We start from the raw sequence: 19,865 nt of genomic DNA, 5'->3' as shown, positions 1-19,865 counted from the left end.
AGTTGCAAACTGAGTTAGTTTAACAGGTGTAATTGTGGCAGACTATGCAGAAATTTATTTCGGATCACACCTACGAGATAGTTATAAATAATTAATTGAAATAATATTAAATATTTTGAAATTTTGAACTAGTATTTGATTAACATTTACATACATGATAAACAAACTTAAATTATAATCATATAGAGTATTTTATCTAACAGTGTTAGTTTTAGTTGAAAATAATTGGTTAAATCGAACACGTTGAATATTAGTAAAAAATTGACATTTTGCTTACATTATATAAGTTATATTGATTGACTGCATTTTAACTATAATATATTATTATTCTAAATTATTATAAATATTATAATCAATCATTTTAATATGATAATAGATGATATAAAATTTTATTACAAATCTCTAGAGATTTGATCAGATAAGATTCAAAAATTATATAAATAATAATATTGTTATTATTAGAGTTTAATTTTTTACTCAAATCTCTACAATTTCTATTTATAGTATATATTATTTAATTTTAATTAAGTATTAAAACCATTGAATTATACCAAAAGTATTAATTTTGCTGGAAGATGTATATATATACTTAAAAGGAGGATAAATTTTTTAGAAAGACTGATTCTGTTTAGTTATAATTATAACTAATATGAGCACTTTTTCTTTGGGAAATCTCAAATTTCAAAGAACAAATTTTTATATCTGATTTCAAGGGACAGCTCGTTAATTTCTGAACCTAGTTCTCACATTACAAGATTTTCAGTTCTTTCAAAAATTAATTTGGCCAGATGAGAATATCGAAATTATGATGGACTCAATGTACATGAGTTGTAAGGTGTCTGAGTCCACAAAAACGATATTCTCTTCTTAGGACACCTGTTCAATTCTTTGTAATGATTTAGAAAGAAAAAAAAATTAAGAAAAAAAATATAAAGTAATAATAATAAACAAGAAAAATATATAAAAAGGTGAAATTATTAATATTTGATTATTAATTTGAAAAAAAATAATAAAAATAATGAATAACATTAATTTTTAAATTATACAAATTCACTATTCATCGAATGTTTTAGAACATAAAGAATTGAAATGAGGATTACAAAAAGGTAAGAATGAGATAAAATGAATATAACTTTGGTAAATTAAAGCATAAAATTTACATTATGAGAATAAAATACAGTAGTACAGTATGAATAAATGCTACTCTGCTTAATGTCCAGCTGGGGCCTAAGTATATTTTTAGAATTCATATTACATCTATTTAACACCAGAATTTAAGATCCTCATATTTCATGAGTATACCTGTTTAATTGAATATACTACAGTTGGCATGGGGTAAATTTTTTGGTTGTACTCGCACCTTTGAGAGAGTACAATATCATAAATTCAACCAACATATATGCAAGTAAAACATAACTTCAGAATAGTCATCTTTTTGGAGAGGGAATTAGAAGGGTGTTATGAGAAGGAATTAGAGAGGTAGGAATTCAATGCAATTTGTAATTTAGTACCATTTTCTGAGAAATTAAATGGACACAATATTTACAAACCAGAATAAAACTAATACTCCATAATTAAAATGATATTTGGAAATGAAGGGCCCATTAACAAAATCCCTATTCAAACTCCTTCCTAATCTCCAATCTCAAATTACATTTACATTTTACAGAGACTAGCAATCTGGCCCGTGCTTCGCACACGGGTAATGTTTGTAGTTTTATATTTTAGTGATTGATTGTGTTTTAATAGACAATCAATAAATACGCGTGATATATTGTTACGTGTTTTTAATTCTAATACGTTTAAGATTAAATTCATAGACTGTTTATCACATAATATAATAAATTTTTCAAAGTGGTACTAATCATAACTATTATACTTTGAGTTAAAATCTAATATTTAATATAAAATCTATCAAGTATCTCTTGTGAAGAAAATTGTAATGTGATCTAAAGAATTATATCATGTACTACTTCAAGATACTTTATATATATAATCAAAGCTAGTTAATCGAATAAACGCTACATTAGCTGCGCATAAATCATGTTCGTCAACTAAGTTTGTTCGATGGATACACGATACAACTAAAAGTGTTTGGTTGAACTTGTAGATTGCTTATAAAATGATTGTGTTTGTGAAGCAAATCACTGAAACCACTGAGCTTGGAATCCTTATGTTCCTAAAACAATGTCCGAAGTGAAGTCTAGTTTCAGACTTTTTGCTATTTAAATGAGCACCTTAATAAAAGCCATGATTTTTCTTGTATTGGGTCTTGTTTGAATGTCATGTCTCCTTCCTAGGATGTTAACTCTTATTGTTTGTCATGATAGAGCTATTTCCAGTTTGTGCTTTTGCTCTTGTTCAAATCCTCGTCAGTTGAATTGAGCCTGATGAGAATTATCTCACTATTTCATTACAAACATAAACAAATGATGAATAAAAAAATAAAACAGAAGCATTCGAACGGAAGCCAACAATTCCATTTATGCATCCTTTACTTCATTACAAACATAAATAAATGATGAATAAAAAAATAAAACAGAAGCATTCAAACGAAGCAAACCATTCCATTTATGCATCCTTGCAGTTGGGACATAAGAAGCCTTTCATTTGTGAAGATTTAGTAAATTAAGATTTAATATTCAAACTCGTATAGTTTCAAAAAAAATATATATTCAAACTCGTATAATATTTATTAAATTAAAATTTATAATAATAGCTCTAAAAAGGCAGAAATTAAAAAAATACCCAGAATGTTTGCTCTATGATATAATTTTTTTCAGATAGTTCAAATATTAAGAATAATATATTCTTTATTCATGCATGTTATAACATGATAAATTCCGTGAATAATATAATTTTTATTAAATTTTGTATAATAACTTAATATTTTTATATGTACCGGTTACTCATGAAGATGAAATTTTAAATTGTATAAGTTCATGTTGGGTCTTATTTTAACATCCTAAAATTTTGTAAATATTTACCAAAATAATGTAATGCTTTCAAAATAGTATAATATATCGACAATATATTAATGTTTTCTAAATTATAAAATCAATTTTAGTTAGATTTTTAATAATGTTGAAAATATGTAATACATAACATGCTTAATAATAAATAATAAATAAATATTGTCCATACTTGGTAATTTTAGTATTTGTTTTAATTAATTTTAAATCATTGTATTCCGGTAAACACAATATTTTGCTGTAAATCTTAAATAAAAAAACTGCAATGTCCGTTTATTATGTGAATTGTATCGATGAACAAATATTTCAAAAATGCAAATATTAACTATCATTTCCTTTTAAAATTTATGCTTAATGCTTACAGTAGGTCGTAGCCTGTAGGTTACATATAAACCAATATCTCTCATTATCTGCTGGCATAAAACCTTGTAACAGTTCCAGGTGGTTTCACTGGCACCTTGAGTATTTATACTCTTGGTTGTAGACATGAATTTACAACTTCTATTTGATCTGTTCACTGATGTAACTTCATCTACCCCTACATTAGAAGCCAATTCCATATTTCTTCGCTTGGATTTAGATTTTAAATCCACTTCCTTCTCATCAACAGAAGAGAGGAATGTCTGAAGACGTGCTGCATGTGAGCTGCCACCAGGTGAGCCAGGCTCCTCAGGCAGATGTCGCGTGAACTTATGCATAATAATTGCAAAACATATAATCAGAGCTAGCACACATGCCAATCCACATACTGCAAAAAGACCAGAGAAGCTTTTCAGTTCAAGCTTGTCCACTTCAGTTCAAGATCAGATATGCACATGAAGTTAAAACTATAATAATAAAAAAAAACTGTTTGCAATCCATATCAACTATGCATTTAGATTTTACCGGACTTTTCGACGGGAGATGGCATCAACCGAGACGTAGTACTAACGTTTGTCAAAATTTGACGCTGAGCAAATGGTCTTGAGTTTGATTGGTAGTCTGCCTTTGAATGCACTGCGGATATATTGGTACAACAATAATTAAATAACATTACAAACAAATTGTTAAACGGAGGAAAAAGATGAACTCAAATAACAAATACACCTACCAATATATCCGATACAGGAACTCTGGGTATTGGGATATTTATTCTCACCAAGTTCTAGACTCAATAAAGTTGGGAAATCCCAAGGTCTTTTAGGAATCTTGTAGTCCATGATACGGACTCCTTGAAGCAAGCAGGGTTAAATCACTTAACGATTTTGGCAAACGGATATTTTTAAAACGCAAAGTTGTTAAAGTAGAGGTAAACAAATCAAACATGATACCAGAAGCTCACAGGTTTCCATGTGATGATGGCTTTTCAGACACAGAGGCTCTAAAGTAGGTAAATCTCAACACAGCAATCCCCTTATCTCATCTGTATCAAAGTCCAAGGTCAGTTTAAGATTCTTTAAGTACCAAGGTGAAAAGCGAGAACTCAGCAAACTGACAATTAGTATCCAGCTCTTCCACATAGTGGGAACTGGCATGGGCTTATTAATCAAACAGGTTAGGTACTCAACATTCACTTAGTAAGACCTTGACCACATATTTCTCACATATCGGATGCCTAACTAAAAAATGTGAACCAACAAATAACTTGAATGTCTGAGGCCTTTGATTTCCTTTGATATATCAACATATACCTATATGAATACTATAGTCTGCTAATAGAAATATATTACTGTTAATACATATTTGTTTCCTTTGATATTACATGATATACCAACATATTCATATATGAATATTATAGACTGCTAATAGAAATCCAACAAATTATTAAGCAAATAAGTTACCTATTGAATAAGGATGCATCTCAAATTCTCAACTGCTTGGTGTGGAAATAGAACTCCAACAAATCAATAATTAGCCATTGTCTAGTGTCAATATCTGAGTAGTCTCAGACCCTGCAATACAGACACCACACACAATCAAATACAGAACCAATTAACACTAACAACAACGAAGACAATGCCAAAAGATCAAAACCACAGGGTTCATGTGTATAATGTTTTACCCTTTTTGGAAAACCTCTTGATCAGTCTGGATACTGAAGTTCCGTCTCTCCGAAACCTCATTAGTAGCTTTGCTCATTAGCACAAGAACTATCCTTTGCAGCTTCCCGGCTTCTAGCCATTCTTATGAAATTTAAGATTTCCGTAAATCAATAAATAGGCACAAACCACACATATTGAGAGTGCAAACATGTTGATACCTTTTATATGTTCATCGACAGAGGTCTGCTTACGTGATTAAGGGGCACTTTGATGAACATCAGTGTTCTATCAAGGAGAACAAATTACAGATGACTTATTAAGGGTTGGAAGAAGAAAGCAATGAGAAGTTTAAGACGAAGACTGTTAATATAAATATGTATGACTTATCTCAGAATCTAATACACACAGTTAATGTATTAAACTTACATATCCAATTTAAGAATATATATATAAATGGTGTTTCTGTTGAGGAAGATATTGGCCAACTATTTGCTTCACACCCATCAGCAACAAAATAGAGTTTCTTTACAACAAAGTCGACTTGAAAGGTCACTGATACAGAGAAATTAAGCATTATCAATCTCACTTGATGTTTGTGTGGCACCCGAAATAAACCTGGGTGTTAAAACTTATTCTCCCATGAAAACCATTAAATGCTGAGAATGCACTAACATTAAAATTGACAAAACTCGTCATATACCTATGAAACACGGACCAATATCTTCAGTGAATATAATATGACCTGAATCCTGTGATTTGCCAGAAAGAGGATCTAACGAAATAATTTACATACAAACACCTTATAGGAGGAATCTGAAGTTTACCATGAAGGTAAGTTCACCATCACGCGTCGAAGGAGAATCAGGTCCCAAAGATATGCGCTTACAGCCTGTTTGTATATAAAACTGATATCAAAATATCTCCGATATTCAAACAAAAACACACCAAAAGAAATCAGATATAATTCACACCTTTCTCGTCCATGGAACGATGGAGCTATTAGATTTATGCGTTAAATAGATCAGTGATGAAAAAACTAAAATCACTCCAAAGGAACTCTGTAAACACAAAAAGAATGAAAGAGAAGTTTGTTACAATAATCACGGCGCTTGTAACTGCTGTCAAAATTTTAAATTTTCAACCAGATATAACCAGATTAGTTTATTAGATATATAGTTGCACATGATCATCAGTGAAATCAGTGAAATGTTATTAGTGAAAACAACGCAAAATAAATCAAAACTGATCATAATCTCATTATGTCTGCATTGTACTCTTAAAAAAGCAGGTCTGGACAAAAGCTGAGGTTAATAAAGTGCACGCGAAATCACTTCCTGGACATTGAAGGATCAGCACCAAAGACAAATGAAATATATAATAATTCTCCTTCTGGCAGAAGTAGTAAATGCGAAATAAAAGGTTATAAGCTTAAATCATGTTCTAAGCTGCAGATGAAAGAATTAGAAACTGGTTACACTTGATCTTATAACCTGCAGATCCTTTTTTGCTATTCAGAACAGCATATCATTTCTGCAAATAGATAGTTCTTAATATTAAATGTCATAAGCAACAAACAAACAGGATGACTGAACAAACCGCAAAGCATTGATCATTACTGCTTCGACACTAAAGTACAACTATTTGGGCAAAGGACCATATTGCTTAGTAGGGACGTCGAGTCCATCTATTCGACCAGTACCTCAAGTCTGAGTAGCTTGTGTTATGTTGGAACATACTTCCAGTTAAAATTTACATGAATAATTTGGAAAAAACCACTAAATCACATACCTCTGAAAGGTGTTTGATGACTAATCTGTGTCAACTGACTCGCAGAGTTTTGTGTCTGATCTGAACCGTGTGTCCTGCAATCTCCTGTAGAATAATTTCGATGCTTGGGGAAATCAAGGCACGTCAGGTAAAATTCACTACGGACTCTGGAGAATACCATGTGTTTGAGGCAGTTGTCTAAATACATGACTCTGATCAAAGGGTCTGCTTGGTGTAGCACGTGTGTTTGCAGAACCTAACATCACAGTCATAACATCATAGTCACATAATAGTTGGTAGAAATATCTATGTCTCAATCTTGTGTAAAGAATGTACTGAGCTAAGAGTATTTGTACCTGAACCATGTGTGGACTGGGAGAGTTGTTGGCGGTTCATATTGGCAGGAGTGGGAGTTTGAAATCGCAAAACTGGCACAGTCTTGTTATATGCGACGGAGAAGGTCCATAATGCGAAGATCGCCTCCGCTGTGCTGAGAATACCCCAAAACACTCAGTCAGTGCACTGGACAGAAAACATATCAGAGGAATGGAAGAAGGAGAAACCACACCCAATGGGATGCGCTTACACCTGTTCGTAAAAATGTCACAAATACAGGTCAGAACTGATACAACAAATGCTTGTAAACAGACGTCCACAAATGCCACATACAGAAATAACCAAGAGAAGTTGAAAACTAACCAGAATCATGGCCACCGTTAGTTTCAAATCTCGGAATGTGAAGAAAGCACAGCACAAAGGAGATATTCGTCGTCACCAGTTAACGACGAATTGAAGTCGATAAAGGAAACTAAAGATGAGCACGATACCTGTAGCAATGTCAAGATCACACATAGTCATCGATGTAATATGTTATCATCCGGAACAAATGTACTGTCAGTATGACGATCCAGTCGGAGAAAAAAAAATATGAGAAGCCATTTTGACATATATATCATAAGCATCAAGTGGGCTAAACCCATCATCCGATCGATGTACGAAATATCCTCGTTTACTTGAAAAACCTAGCCTGAAATGTAACAAAAACAGAGCGTGCCGTTAGGTGTGGCAGACGAACCTTTTCCATTGATCAGAGGATTCTTCATTGAAACAACGGCTCCTTTATCCTGCATCAAAAATGAAACGGGAGAGGAAAACAGATCAAAATGAAAATGTGGCCAATTAACTACCCAATTTGAATGTCTGCAAATCAAATCACACGGCTAAATTATAGGAACAGATTGATAACTGCATCTATTGAAAACCCAAAGAATGGTTCCACCCGTATTGAAACGGGTCATTCCGGATCCTTTGAAAAAGCACTGTACTGAAGCCGGGTACGACCCATCGCAGTCTGGAGTATCCATCGAAGGGCAAAAGGACAGAAATAGTGTTTATTTTGTATGGACTGCTAAAAATGAGGAAGGGTAATTTAAGTCAATATCCAAATCCTTTGTATTCACAAATTAGGATTATATAGATATAGATATAGATATAGATGTTTGTTGTTGCATAATGCAAAAGCAACAGTCCATTAGTCCAAAATCCCCCATAACAATTTCTCAGATTGCAACTTGCAAGTACCAAAACACACAACCTCCTTGAATAAATAATACAACTATACACACAACACTACTGCCACCTTCAACAGTACATCACACAACTTACAACTACGATACACAACCTCCTCTTCAACTCTCACTCACTTCCCTCACTTCACTTCCAAACCCAACACAACACTCTTTCTAAATCCCTAATTTTATTCAAATCTCTCCCAAACAAACCCTAAAAATCAAAACTTTCTTACATAATCTCCAAACACAAACTCACCCCTTTGAAACCAACTTCATTTTCCCAGTTTCCAAGACAAACCCTTTCATAAAAATCAAATCTTTTTCACTCCCCAAATCATACCTTACAAAAACACTAAAACCCCACTTAAAATCTCTACCAAAACACATACACAAAGACACTTGCACACTATTTTTTCTGTTTGGATGAGTTGGGTCATTTGGGTTGTGGCAAATGGGCTGTTTTATATCTAAACTAGCTTCAAATTTTGCATTCTTTCCTCCCTCACCACCTACTTATCAGGTCAAGAAACGAGATGATGGGAAGCTTGTTGCTGTCTCGACGACGTCGTCTATGACTATACCTTATTGTGATGATGGCTCACTTGATGTTTTGTCACTCAAGACTAAAAGGGGCAACAAGATTGTAGCTTTTTACTTCAAAAACCCATTTGCAAGACTCACTTTGCTTTACTCCCATGGAAATGCTGCTGATCTGGGCCAGCTTTATGACCTCTTTGTTCAACTCAAGGCTAATCTCAGAGTCAATCTTATTGGGTTTGTAAAGATTTCATTTTTATTCATTGTTTTGATTATTTGGTGAAAATCTTGGTTTTGGATACAGTGAATCTTGTAACTACATGGGTTTGCTTAAATTTTGGATCTTTTTTATATTTGAGTTGATTGTGAAAATCTTGGTTCGGATATGGTGAATCTTGTGTGTGTGTGTATATGGATTTGTGAGATGTCTCTCTCACGGGGTTTGGTAAAATGTCACTTTTTTATTTAAAAGTTGAAACTCAGCTTCTTTATTTGATGTTATGGGTTTCTGTTTATGAGCTTACAGCTTTTATCATAAATTAGTTTATGAAAAAACACAACCTTTTCTGAGTCTAGTGGCAAGTTTTTAGATCTACACTTTTATGCTAGCTATGTTAAGATTATCTCTTTATCCAGGTACTTAATCTCAAGGGGTTTTCATTGTTTCAACTAAATGGGTTGATTTTAATGCCTCAGAGTTATGTTATTGACCAGTTCTTGTTACTACACCTTTTTAGGCTATTTGCTTTGTGTTGTTTACTTAGTTATGGTCATCTAGACACTTACAAAAAGAATAGGGCGTGCATATGAGTATTCTACTGTGTGCTTTTTGTTGGGAGTTGTGCTTTACGCCAAATATATCTCCTAGCTTTTTATCTGGCAATCTTGTTGTCTTTTCAGCTACAGTTGTTCTTGAGCTTATTACTTACAGAGTTACAGTATGACTTATCTTATTTACACCCTGTGTTTTAACTGTTCTTTTTAAGCAATGGCATTCAACTGTATTCCACATAATGTTGCTTGAAGTTGAAAGATAATCTGCAAAACTTGGTACTAGCTAGTGTTGTATGTGTCCTTTAAGAAGTTACAGTATTGATCAAGTCCTTCTAGTTGTATTTAAGATGCATTAATTGTCATCTAACAGGGATAACTGGGAATTTTAACTAGTACTTGATCACTATTCTACGTGATGTTTAACTATCTGTGTTCTTGTGTATTTATCTATCTGTGTTCCTGTGTAGGCGAGATTTCTATTGTTATAATGCATTTTACTTTCACTGTCTCATTATATAAAGTCTCATTTTCCATTTGCAGATATGATTATTCTGGGTATGGAGCTTCTTCTGGCAAGGTAGGGAGTGGCTTGGTTAAATTGGAATAGGCATCATTATCGAAAATCCTATCACACTTGAGTTTGTCAATTTAATTTTTTTATCAAGTCTACAGCTTCCTTAATCAAGTTAATTGTTTTATCAATTGCGTTGATTCATCTAGCATGTAATGTACTCTAGACATGATGGTTGCTAATTTTTCTTTTTTGGTTCAGCCAAGTGAACATAACACATACGCAGACATAGAGGCAGTCTATGAGTGTCTTGAGACTCAATACGGGGTTAGTCAAGAAGATATAATCTTATATGGGCAGTCTGTTGGTAGTGGACCGACTCTCCATTTGGCAGCTAGGCTGCCAAGGTTAAGAGGTGTAGTTCTGCATAGTGCTATTCTTTCTGGTCTTCGCGTACTCTGCCATGTGAACTGCACACTTTGTTTCGACATCTATAGGGTGAGTATATCTTTTCCTGGTTTCAATACCTTCGCACAAGCCAACTTAATATTGAGCTGGCACAAATCTCATTGTGGATTTATTAAGGTGTTTTTTTTTTCTCTCAGTCTTTTATCAGAACATAATAGCATTAAATAATTTTGATGGATATGTTGTTATCATCTTCTTTTGTTGGGTGCTCTAATATTAAAGCTGCAAAAATGAAGAAATTGATGAAATGGGTAGGTAAAGCTAACACCAGTTTTCGGATAGTTTCCATTGAGAAATAAAACTCATGTTACTTTTTTGTTTTATATAAAATTCTGTTTCAAAGAAGCTGTATTTTTATGTCCTATATGATGTTTGCTATACACTGTGTGATATTTGTTTCATTAATGGGTATGTTTTTGATTGATGAATAGTATTGGGTGAATACAGTGAACCTACATTCTTTTTTTTTACTCTGCATGTATTTTTAGTATCTTCATCTGCATCCTGAACACATCAAATTGTCTGATTCTGCAGAACATAAACAAAATACGGAAAGTGAAGTCCCCGGTGCTAGTGATTCATGTAAGTAATCCTTGTTTTTTCAAATGTTGTAGCTCTGAATTTATCTGCTACTTTGTTTACCCACTTCATCTGAATACTTCAACACTTGTGCCTGTACATCTATCTTTTTGTGGTTACAAAGATTAGTGGAAGGGAAACAAATTTCTTGCCGAACTTTAGGCAGTTACTTGACAGTTGCAACTATACAATGCCTTTTAACAACACCGAATATTCTTTAAATGTGCTAGGTACTATCCATTAAGCACATGTTAAATGGTTATCAACATATATTACCTGTTCATGTGTTCTTAAGTGGTTATCTACTAATACATTATTACACATGGTTTCACTTCATTATTGGTGGAGTTATTGTGGATTTAGGCAGACTGGGATATAAAAGCTGTTTGTAAGAATTCATCAATTGAACTCTTTCTTCAGGATGTAATGATATGCATTATTTACTATATTTTCATGATTTGAAGAATTTATTTGATATGATTAAACAGTAAGACAGAAGAACTTATCCTACATAAGCAAACAAATGTCTGTGACATAAAACTACTTCCCTGTCATTGGTCTTATATATATATATATATATCATAGGTCTCATATCTCATAGGTGGTTCATGGTTGGATATGATTAAAACCATTCCCATCTATAGATCTGCTTAATTGGATCCAAGTGTCTAGATGTTAATTTTATATCATTTGAAATTTTGTAGAAACTGCATTTCTTCAAAATCGCGTCCTCTAAGCTTTCTGTTTTCTATCATAGTCAATGCCTGAATTTCCTTTCTACCCTTTCCCAGGGTACCGAAGATGATGTTGTAAATTGGTTACATGGCGATGGACTATGGAAAATGGCCAGAGACCCTTATGAGCCCTTGTGGATTAAAGGTGGTGGTCACTGCAACCTGGAGCTCTACCCAGACTACATCCACCATCTCTGCAAGTTTGTGCAAGATATGGAAAACATGACCACTGAGATCCGCCTGAAAAAGATTCGCCAGACTCTCAATTTACCAAAAGGAGAAAATGCTAAAGCTGCAAATTCTGCCAATTGCTGCTGCTGCGGAATCAAGTTAAGGTGGCCCAAATGCCTTAAATGTTTGACGCCTAGCTGTTTACATTGCTTGAAACCTAGCTGTAGCTGTTTTCATTGTTCAAAACCTAGCTGCCTAGAATGTTCAGCTCCTAGCTGCAAATGTTCAAGTTGTAGCTGCTTCAAATGCTCAAGTTGTAGCTGCTTCAAATGCTCGAGTTGTAGCTGCTTCAAATGTTTGAGTTGCTTCAATTGTTTCTCGGGATCTAAAAGCCGAGGATGCAAACCACAATGTCCAGATTGTTTTAAACCTGGTTTGACAAAATGTTCGTGTGGTGTAAGATGTTCATGCTGGTGCATAAGTTTGCCATGCTGCTGATAAATTATGGTGGGTATACATATTGGTATAATTGAGCAGGAAGAGTATAAGTTAAAACTAATTTGTCTGTATAGAGATTTTTTTTAAATCTTGTCGAACTGTCTGAAGTGTGCACTTAGAAACTGTTAATCAAAAAGAAACACAATTTCAATTAATGTTTCCGTAGCAGTGGTTTACCGTTAGTTTGTTCTTGTTATATTTATTTGTTAGGGTTACAACAGTTATTAGAATTTTCTACATGATGGAATGCTGCAGCATTTTGTTGCAAAATGGGCAGGTGGTGTAAAGATTGACGTACATATAGTATATGGATTTTCACACTTTCTCTTCGATTAGGTTGGGGTGAGCTTTGAATCCCATGACTCTCTGAGTCAAAACAAGACTCGTTTTCACTGGGTCAGCATCTGCATTCTAATTTTGCACTTATTAAAAAAAAAATTATAATATTTTGGAACCCCAAGTAAATCGAAACTTTGCTCTAAAACACGGTTCCATTAAGAGTCAAGACATAAAGTTGCACCAATAATCAAATTCGGCACTACTTGCAGACAATTTGGTACATAAATTCAGCCAAAAAATATCAAATTAAATTAAAATAGTCTAGAACAAGCAAACAGATGTATTCCCCTGCAAATACTTATGAGTCTACTCTGTTATTATTCCACAAGAACACAACAAATATTTGGTACAGAACACCCTATTCTCCCAACAGATTAAGGGTGTTAAACAGATTACACACTCTACATACCATTCTTGTTCTACGACTTAAAAAGAACAGTCGAGAAGAGAATGATTATATCAAATATCTTCCATATATGGATCCTGAGACTATGAGATGGTCAGCTTTAATTAATTTTGAACTACATATGTAAATAAGGACTTCTACTTGTTACTAAATGGTTAGGTAGGCCCCTCAATATAAATCTTCACAGAGGAACAGGCTCTGTATGACCAGTTTCTTGACATTGGTCACTTCTACCAGGCCACTAATCTTCTTCCCCAGGAACCCCAATTTTCTCCTGCAAAAATCAAATCAAAAGGGCAATAACATATTGCATGCTTTGTGACGAAAATTATTTTCCATACTAAACACACTCTTTGCAAATGATATTGATCTATACCTTGAGAAGTGCATTCTGTGCCAGAGCCTGCTCGTATTCATTACTAGCACGACTCAGCTCAGCTCTAAGGGATGCGTTTTCTTCTTTTAAAACTTCAGCACGCTGCGCCAGCTCATCACATTCCGCCTGACTCCCATTAATAAAGCATAAGACAACCTTAAACTACCAGATATACAAACAGATGCACTGGTATATATTATATTGAAAACTACACCCTGCAATTCTACCTGCTTTCGTAACCTGGATCGGCGAGCAGATTCCCTGTTAGACTGCTTTCTTCTTTGTCTCTTGAGCTCCCTTTCATCCTGAATATGAAAAACAAAGCATAAAATAAGATGATTATAGAGATTGTTTATATCTGAAAATCACATGCACATTAATTAACAACATTTATTTTCATTTATAATGGAGATTTGCCACACTTAAAAAAAAAAAAAGGAGACACAATAATCATAATAATAAATATTTTTTTTATTAAATCAGAAACTGCCATATGATTATACATATAGAAATTAAACTATCTGAAAAACTGCAAGAAGTTTTGAAGATAAGCCATGGATCAGGAGTGATAAAGAAACAAGGTAGAGACATGTACTACTATGATGTCATTGTAGTCAAGTCTCATAAGAGCTCGGCAAGTTTAAAAAATGTTTGTATTACATGTGTAGTTACAGGCTTACAGCAGTTGGCACATTTTTTTCTTTGTATCTACAAGCCAGCCAACTGTAAAACAAGCAGAAAATAAATTTAGCCAGTAAGATCTAGTGTGACAGAACCTGTAGCCAAAGCTGTGGCTGCACATTATCTCTAGCTCCCCCACTAACTATTCCGCCGGTAACAGGAGGGGAAGGTACCTTCCCACGCATTGCAGGAACAGCGGATGAAGTTGGACCACCCCAATAATCCATACCAATATTTAAGTTGGTTGTGGGACCAGGAATAACTCCTGCACTACCACCTGCTGAAATTGGTACAGTCGACATTGGTTGGTTAACCAATGTGTGACTTGCATTTTGTCCATTCTGCAAACCATGTGCGCTTCCATTCTGAGATGCTTCACCTGGAGCAAAGCATTATGATGCTCCTTTAGCGACAATTATCACTGCAATAATATTTACAAGGTTTTATACCATTAGCAAGGTGCACACCTTCCAGAGAATCTTGCCTGCTTCCTGACTTGATTTGTGAGTCCTGTGCAATATCATGTACAAATAAATGGTAAAGAGAACTATTACCAAAGTGATATAGACACACACACACGTGTGTGTGTGTGTGGAAGTAATAATATGATCAAATATAGTTTCCATGTAATATTTTGGGGATCAACATAGTATTACACAAGCAGCTTTAAGTTGTGTTGCTGACGCTTTATGTAATAATGCTAGATGTAACTCATAATCAAATCAGAGATTTTACATTATTTCAATGTAACAGAGCCCTAGTAGGAAAAGACATCAGAGAAGAAAGAAACCTTTATATAAATGAAACCAAAAAAAAACTATTTAAGAATACTCCAATATATGCCAAATTTGCAACATAAAAAACTCAGCTTCTAGACTAGTTCAACTTCAAGGCCCCTACTGATCTTGCATTAGCTAGACAGCACTGTATGTTCTATTAACCAACTTGTGATTTATTTATTCATCTTCTTCACTTCTTAAGAATTGGGGTTGTCTCGTCAGCTAAAATTTACATCCATACTGGAGTAATGATTGACACCAAGGAGGCAGTAATATATCCAGTTGGGCCATTAAAAGGGCCTCAATATTGCTATCGGGTGACTATGCAGACCAACAGAAATTTAGGGTTGGATGAGATGAAACACCCAATATTCATTTTGAAGGGCAGACTATGCAGACAAACATAGAATTAGGCTTGGATAGGATGAAGCACCCAATCGTAATTCTGACGACCACAAATTGACTGGTCTTACAAAATTACAGTGTATTAGACTATTAGGGTTCGAAAAATTAGGCAGTGGCGAGAGTTGTCATGGAAGAGGAAAGATGGTGACGCAGAGGAAAATATGGACAGAAAGCTACACTTTCATCATCTGAAGTGAAGCATAAGCAGTGATTTGTTTCTCTTGCTCTTAACCAAGTTACGGTCCTGAAGTCACCCTCAAGCCTATTTCCCATATATATACATACATATAAAGAATTGTTGGATTCATTAAGCACTAAAATCATTGCACATACAACACCTAATGATATTTGTACAGGAATAGAAAATGGGGGCAAAATCTAAGCATAAAAAAAATTGATACAGAAAAACGAAACGCAGTTAGTACTAATTTACTATGCATCCCGATTCATTATATCAATGATGCTTACAATACACAGACAAGTAATCCTAAGACTACAAGAGCCGACCATAAACTGTATTTCTTTATTCAATACATAACACAATGTTACCAATTAACAATGCCAATAATCAAATGCACAAATAAAAGCATTTATATGCAGATATTCTTATAAGCTTACACTGTACATACATTTTGAGAATTTGCATCATCACTTCCTTCCTCAGTTGATCCATCGCTAGCACTGTCACCGCTTCAAATTCAGTAGACCAAATGAATCATTATAAATTATCACTACGCAAAATATATAAGCATAATGGCTTCTAATACCCAAAATAATCATTTATGGTACAATGACAATTGACAAACACCTTCAGTACTCCAGTACCAACTTCACCAAAAAGAAAGGGCGGGTAGATATACACTATGCACCATATATAAGCTTAAGATTCAACAGGATCTAGAAAGAAGGAAAATAGTGGAACCCTGCGGTCCTTGGTAAATTTTCTTACCAAAGAATAAGTACAGATCATGTTTTTCCCGTTATTAGAGTTGAGATGGTATTAAATATTTGAGCGGTGAGTTACGAACACAAGTCATATTAGATGCTTATCACCTCAACCTGAAGTAAGAATTATTTAAAGAAACACAACTAATGAATTATTTTTTTATTTCTTTTTTTGACAATTTAGGCTTATATGCCTTACAAATGAGTATCCGTTCAAATACTTCTCGTCAAGTGTCCAAAGACAACAGAGGATAAGCCTATTAGAACTGTCAAATATACCTTTTGGAGTATCCTCCATTGGCAGGTGCCCCAGATGTTTTACTACCTTCACTGTTTTTGCCCGTAATCATATTTAAACTGCCCAAACTACCCTTTGACCTTTTGATAGGCAATTTTTCCTTCCCCTCGGACACCTTCCCATCTGCTTCTGTGCTCCCAGGTGTATTAACCTGTACGAAGATGTCATTCTTCAAGCAGTCCAGTTGAACAATTTAAAGAAGAAAAGAACAAATCTAAGCAACTCACAAAGGCCTCGGCAACACCATTAGGAGAAGGCATCGCAAAAGGACTGAATGGATAAGATCCCTGGTGATTTGGTTTGCAAAACGTTAGTCTACTAGAAGACAAGGGAACTAGCCAATCACAGTACCTACAATTAAACATAAGTTACCGGAGGCATAGAAGGGTGTGCATATATTCCACCATGGGGATACATAACATATGGATGTGGCGGAGTGCCATATGGTGGCATCATGTGCTGCACATAAACAATAATAAAAAAGATATTATTAATAACTCAGGGTTTTATAAGGCACCAGATTTCGAATATGATTTGAAAAGCTTTGACCATCCCCATAAAGTCATTGAGGTATTATGAAATCCCACTAGAAGGCACCAGATTATTGCACATGCTGGCAACATGCACTATCATGGTTTTTTAAGATGTTATAAAAGAACGTCATCCAATAATCCCTTCCTACATATCTGAACATTGTTATGTATTCTTTTTTTGTTCATATACAAGGATTTAATGAGATACATTTATATATCGAGTACATTACTGGTCCAATCAAGTTCTCCTACGTTCTTAGAGTCATTTGCATATTGCACTTGAGGGCAAACATGCCATCTGGTTCACAAACTGTTAAAGTAATAGAATTAGACTTGCGCACCGAAGCCTAGTAAGAATATGCACATAATCATATATTGTACGAATATATAATGCAGTTCATTTTAAAGGTCAATAAGCAGTAACAGATAGGATCTACGAAAGTTATATCAAGTGACTAACAGTACTTATAAGAGGGAGGATTCCTGACATAATACTCAGAAAATTATAAACCAGAGTCACTCACTGACTGAAATGAGGTGGCCACCACTTCTAAATATCAACCAAGTCAGCATCACAGAGTCATTCTTTCAAATTGTTTCATATTTATATCACTGTTTAGGAAGAAGAAGTGTGCCTGCTACTGAAGTAGTAATAAATTACACTAAAAATGAATATTCTTTAAGGTGGCAGAACAACTAATAGATTCAAATCAATTTTTTTTTACTTTCTCTTATAAGATAAGATAGATGATATATATCCTAGGTAAACTTTTGTACATAATAAGGCACAAACAAATTATGATGACACTGAAATTCTAAATATACCTGAACTCCCCACATATAAGGATGAGGAGCTTGGGGACTTGACGCCATATACCCATGTGGAGGCATCGGAGAATATGCCTGAAAAAACAAAGAAACAATTAGGCTGGAAACAGTTTCTACAATTTTTATTGACAACAAATGTTTAGGAAGTAAACCTGAAACCCAGACCAATCTGGAGTAACAGGGCCAGCAGCAGCAGCAGCAGATGATACCTGCTCCTGTACATTACCAGGAAACCCTAATGTAATTTGATAGTTGTAACAACAGACACGGTATGACAAGAACAAATTAAAAATGTATAATTATGTATGTAAAGAACTCGTAGAAGCTTCATGAAAACCATTGGTTTACCTGAGAAGTAGGGGTCTTTGGCTCTTTAGCCTCTTTTACATCCTTGGGTGATTTATCCATCCCACTACTGCCCATAATCTACACGGATTACTCCCTAGAAACCATCCTGCAGAATATGAATTGCATCATATTAAGCACTTAAACCATCTATATAGTTTACCATTAACAACAAATGTATACCCTTAAAACCCCATGTATAAAGCCTGGTATACAACATCCCAACAAAAAACAAAAAAATGCATTATTCCCTTAAGGATTTGCGATCTAAAAAACTTTCACTATCCTCTCATCTACAATTCAACATAACAAACACTCCTTGTTCCAAAATTTCTTCTAATCGCCTCCTTTAGCAATTCAAAATAGATAAAAATGCATTATTTATAACTTCGTGCGGAAATTTCACTTATAGTAAAATCAGCTCCCTTAAAATAAACAAGAATCCCCCAATTCCAACTACCTAACACAAATCAATCATTAAGTTAAAAATAAAACCCTAATTTCCAGTAAATCATCAAATTCCACCAAAACTAAATCGAATTTCTCAACAGAAACATTCACGAGCTCGAATTAAGCTCAAACATTCACAAACAAATTCCTAAAAGCTGATAAATAATAAATTTCAATTTACCGTCAACCAACACGAGCTAACCAAATCAAAATCCAAAATTCCCGCTTCTAAATCAACTGCAAAAAACAACACTTGTCAATAAAACAAACAAGCTAAGTAGAAAACAAAAGTGAGATCAATTAAAAAAAAACAATCACAATATATGAATATACGTACGTGGAGATTTGAGGATAATAGAGATGAAAGAAAGCGAGAGTGTGAATCAGGGGGAGTAAATTAGGGTTAGAAATCACAGGTAAAGATGGCTGGGTAGGTAAAATTCGCAGAGCGAGAAAGAGAGTCTAGTCGTTTTGTTTCTCGTCTCTCTCACGCACTTGATTTTTGTTTTGTTTTGGTTTTAACGGATGATTGAATCTTCGAGTGGTTTTAACAGCTGGTAATTATTTGTTTAGTTGGATGCCAGGTGTCTTGCAACTGGCAACTCCGGATCCGGGTCGGGGGCTTGGGATGAATATTCAATAGTGTTGCTTAAGGTGACGTCAGCTGGAAAAAGGTGATATTTCGTCCATGATGAGAATTGTAATGCGGTCGTTCATAGTAACTTGTAAGCATTTGTTTGACAATTAGTTTTAGACTAAAATGAGATATCTCAAATTTTATTTAATTTTGTTCTCAAATGTTTAATAATATGAGAGGTATACGGATAATTTTAATTTTAATTAAATAATCTATGTAGAACCTAATTATATATGAGAA

At 34.2% G+C, this 19,865-nt stretch overlaps 2 protein-coding genes and 1 long non-coding RNA gene across 5 annotated transcripts; 1 reads left to right on the top strand and 2 right to left on the bottom strand.

Moving 5' to 3' along the window:
• Positions 1-3,421: 3,421 nt before the first annotated feature.
• Positions 3,422-6,053, bottom strand: LOC108209780 (uncharacterized). 2 transcript variants are annotated; one of them, XR_010288503.1, is made up of 8 exons: positions 5,965-6,053; positions 5,420-5,882; positions 5,212-5,278; positions 5,014-5,134; positions 4,793-4,903; positions 4,063-4,374; positions 3,858-3,968; positions 3,422-3,720 (listed from the first exon to the last, which is right to left on the bottom strand). It is a non-coding gene; the product is annotated as an uncharacterized LOC108209780 (long non-coding RNA). The 2 variants fall into 2 exon arrangements; XR_010288502.1 differs by having other exon boundaries at positions 5,212-5,882.
• A 2,341-nt stretch (positions 6,054-8,394) lies between these two features.
• Positions 8,395-12,758, top strand: LOC108209392 (uncharacterized). The gene is made up of 5 exons (XM_017380269.2): positions 8,395-9,105; positions 10,183-10,219; positions 10,415-10,651; positions 11,156-11,203; positions 11,992-12,758. The coding sequence occupies exons 1-5, from the start codon at positions 8,783-8,785 to the stop codon at positions 12,601-12,603; spliced, it is 1,257 nt and encodes a 418-aa protein (XP_017235758.1). The 5' UTR covers positions 8,395-8,782; the 3' UTR covers positions 12,604-12,758.
• Positions 12,759-13,168: 410 nt separating this feature from the next.
• Positions 13,169-19,525, bottom strand: LOC108209394 (bZIP transcription factor 16). 2 transcript variants are annotated; one of them, XM_017380270.2, is made up of 14 exons: positions 19,326-19,525; positions 19,170-19,225; positions 18,542-18,647; positions 18,346-18,408; positions 18,191-18,268; positions 17,205-17,291; positions 17,060-17,119; positions 16,814-16,983; positions 16,219-16,279; positions 14,873-14,915; positions 14,501-14,784; positions 13,952-14,029; positions 13,725-13,850; positions 13,169-13,622 (listed from the first exon to the last, which is right to left on the bottom strand). In XM_017380270.2, exons 3-14 carry the CDS (start codon positions 18,614-18,616, stop codon positions 13,590-13,592), a joined length of 1,158 nt encoding a protein of 385 aa, XP_017235759.1. In that variant the 5' UTR covers positions 18,617-18,647; positions 19,170-19,225; positions 19,326-19,525; the 3' UTR covers positions 13,169-13,589. The 2 variants fall into 2 exon arrangements, with proteins under 2 accessions (XP_017235759.1, XP_063944437.1); XM_064088367.1 differs by having other exon boundaries at positions 13,366-13,622; positions 14,855-14,915; positions 19,326-19,477.
• Between the last annotated feature and the right edge of the window lie 340 nt (positions 19,526-19,865).

The sequence above is a fragment of the Daucus carota genome, chromosome 2 (genome assembly GCF_001625215.2).
Source record: "Daucus carota subsp. sativus chromosome 2, DH1 v3.0, whole genome shotgun sequence".
NCBI lineage: Eukaryota > Viridiplantae > Streptophyta > Magnoliopsida > Apiales > Apiaceae > Daucus > Daucus carota.
The sequence above is the reverse complement of the archived record's forward strand: the minus strand, read 5'-3'. Positions and strand labels throughout refer to the sequence as shown.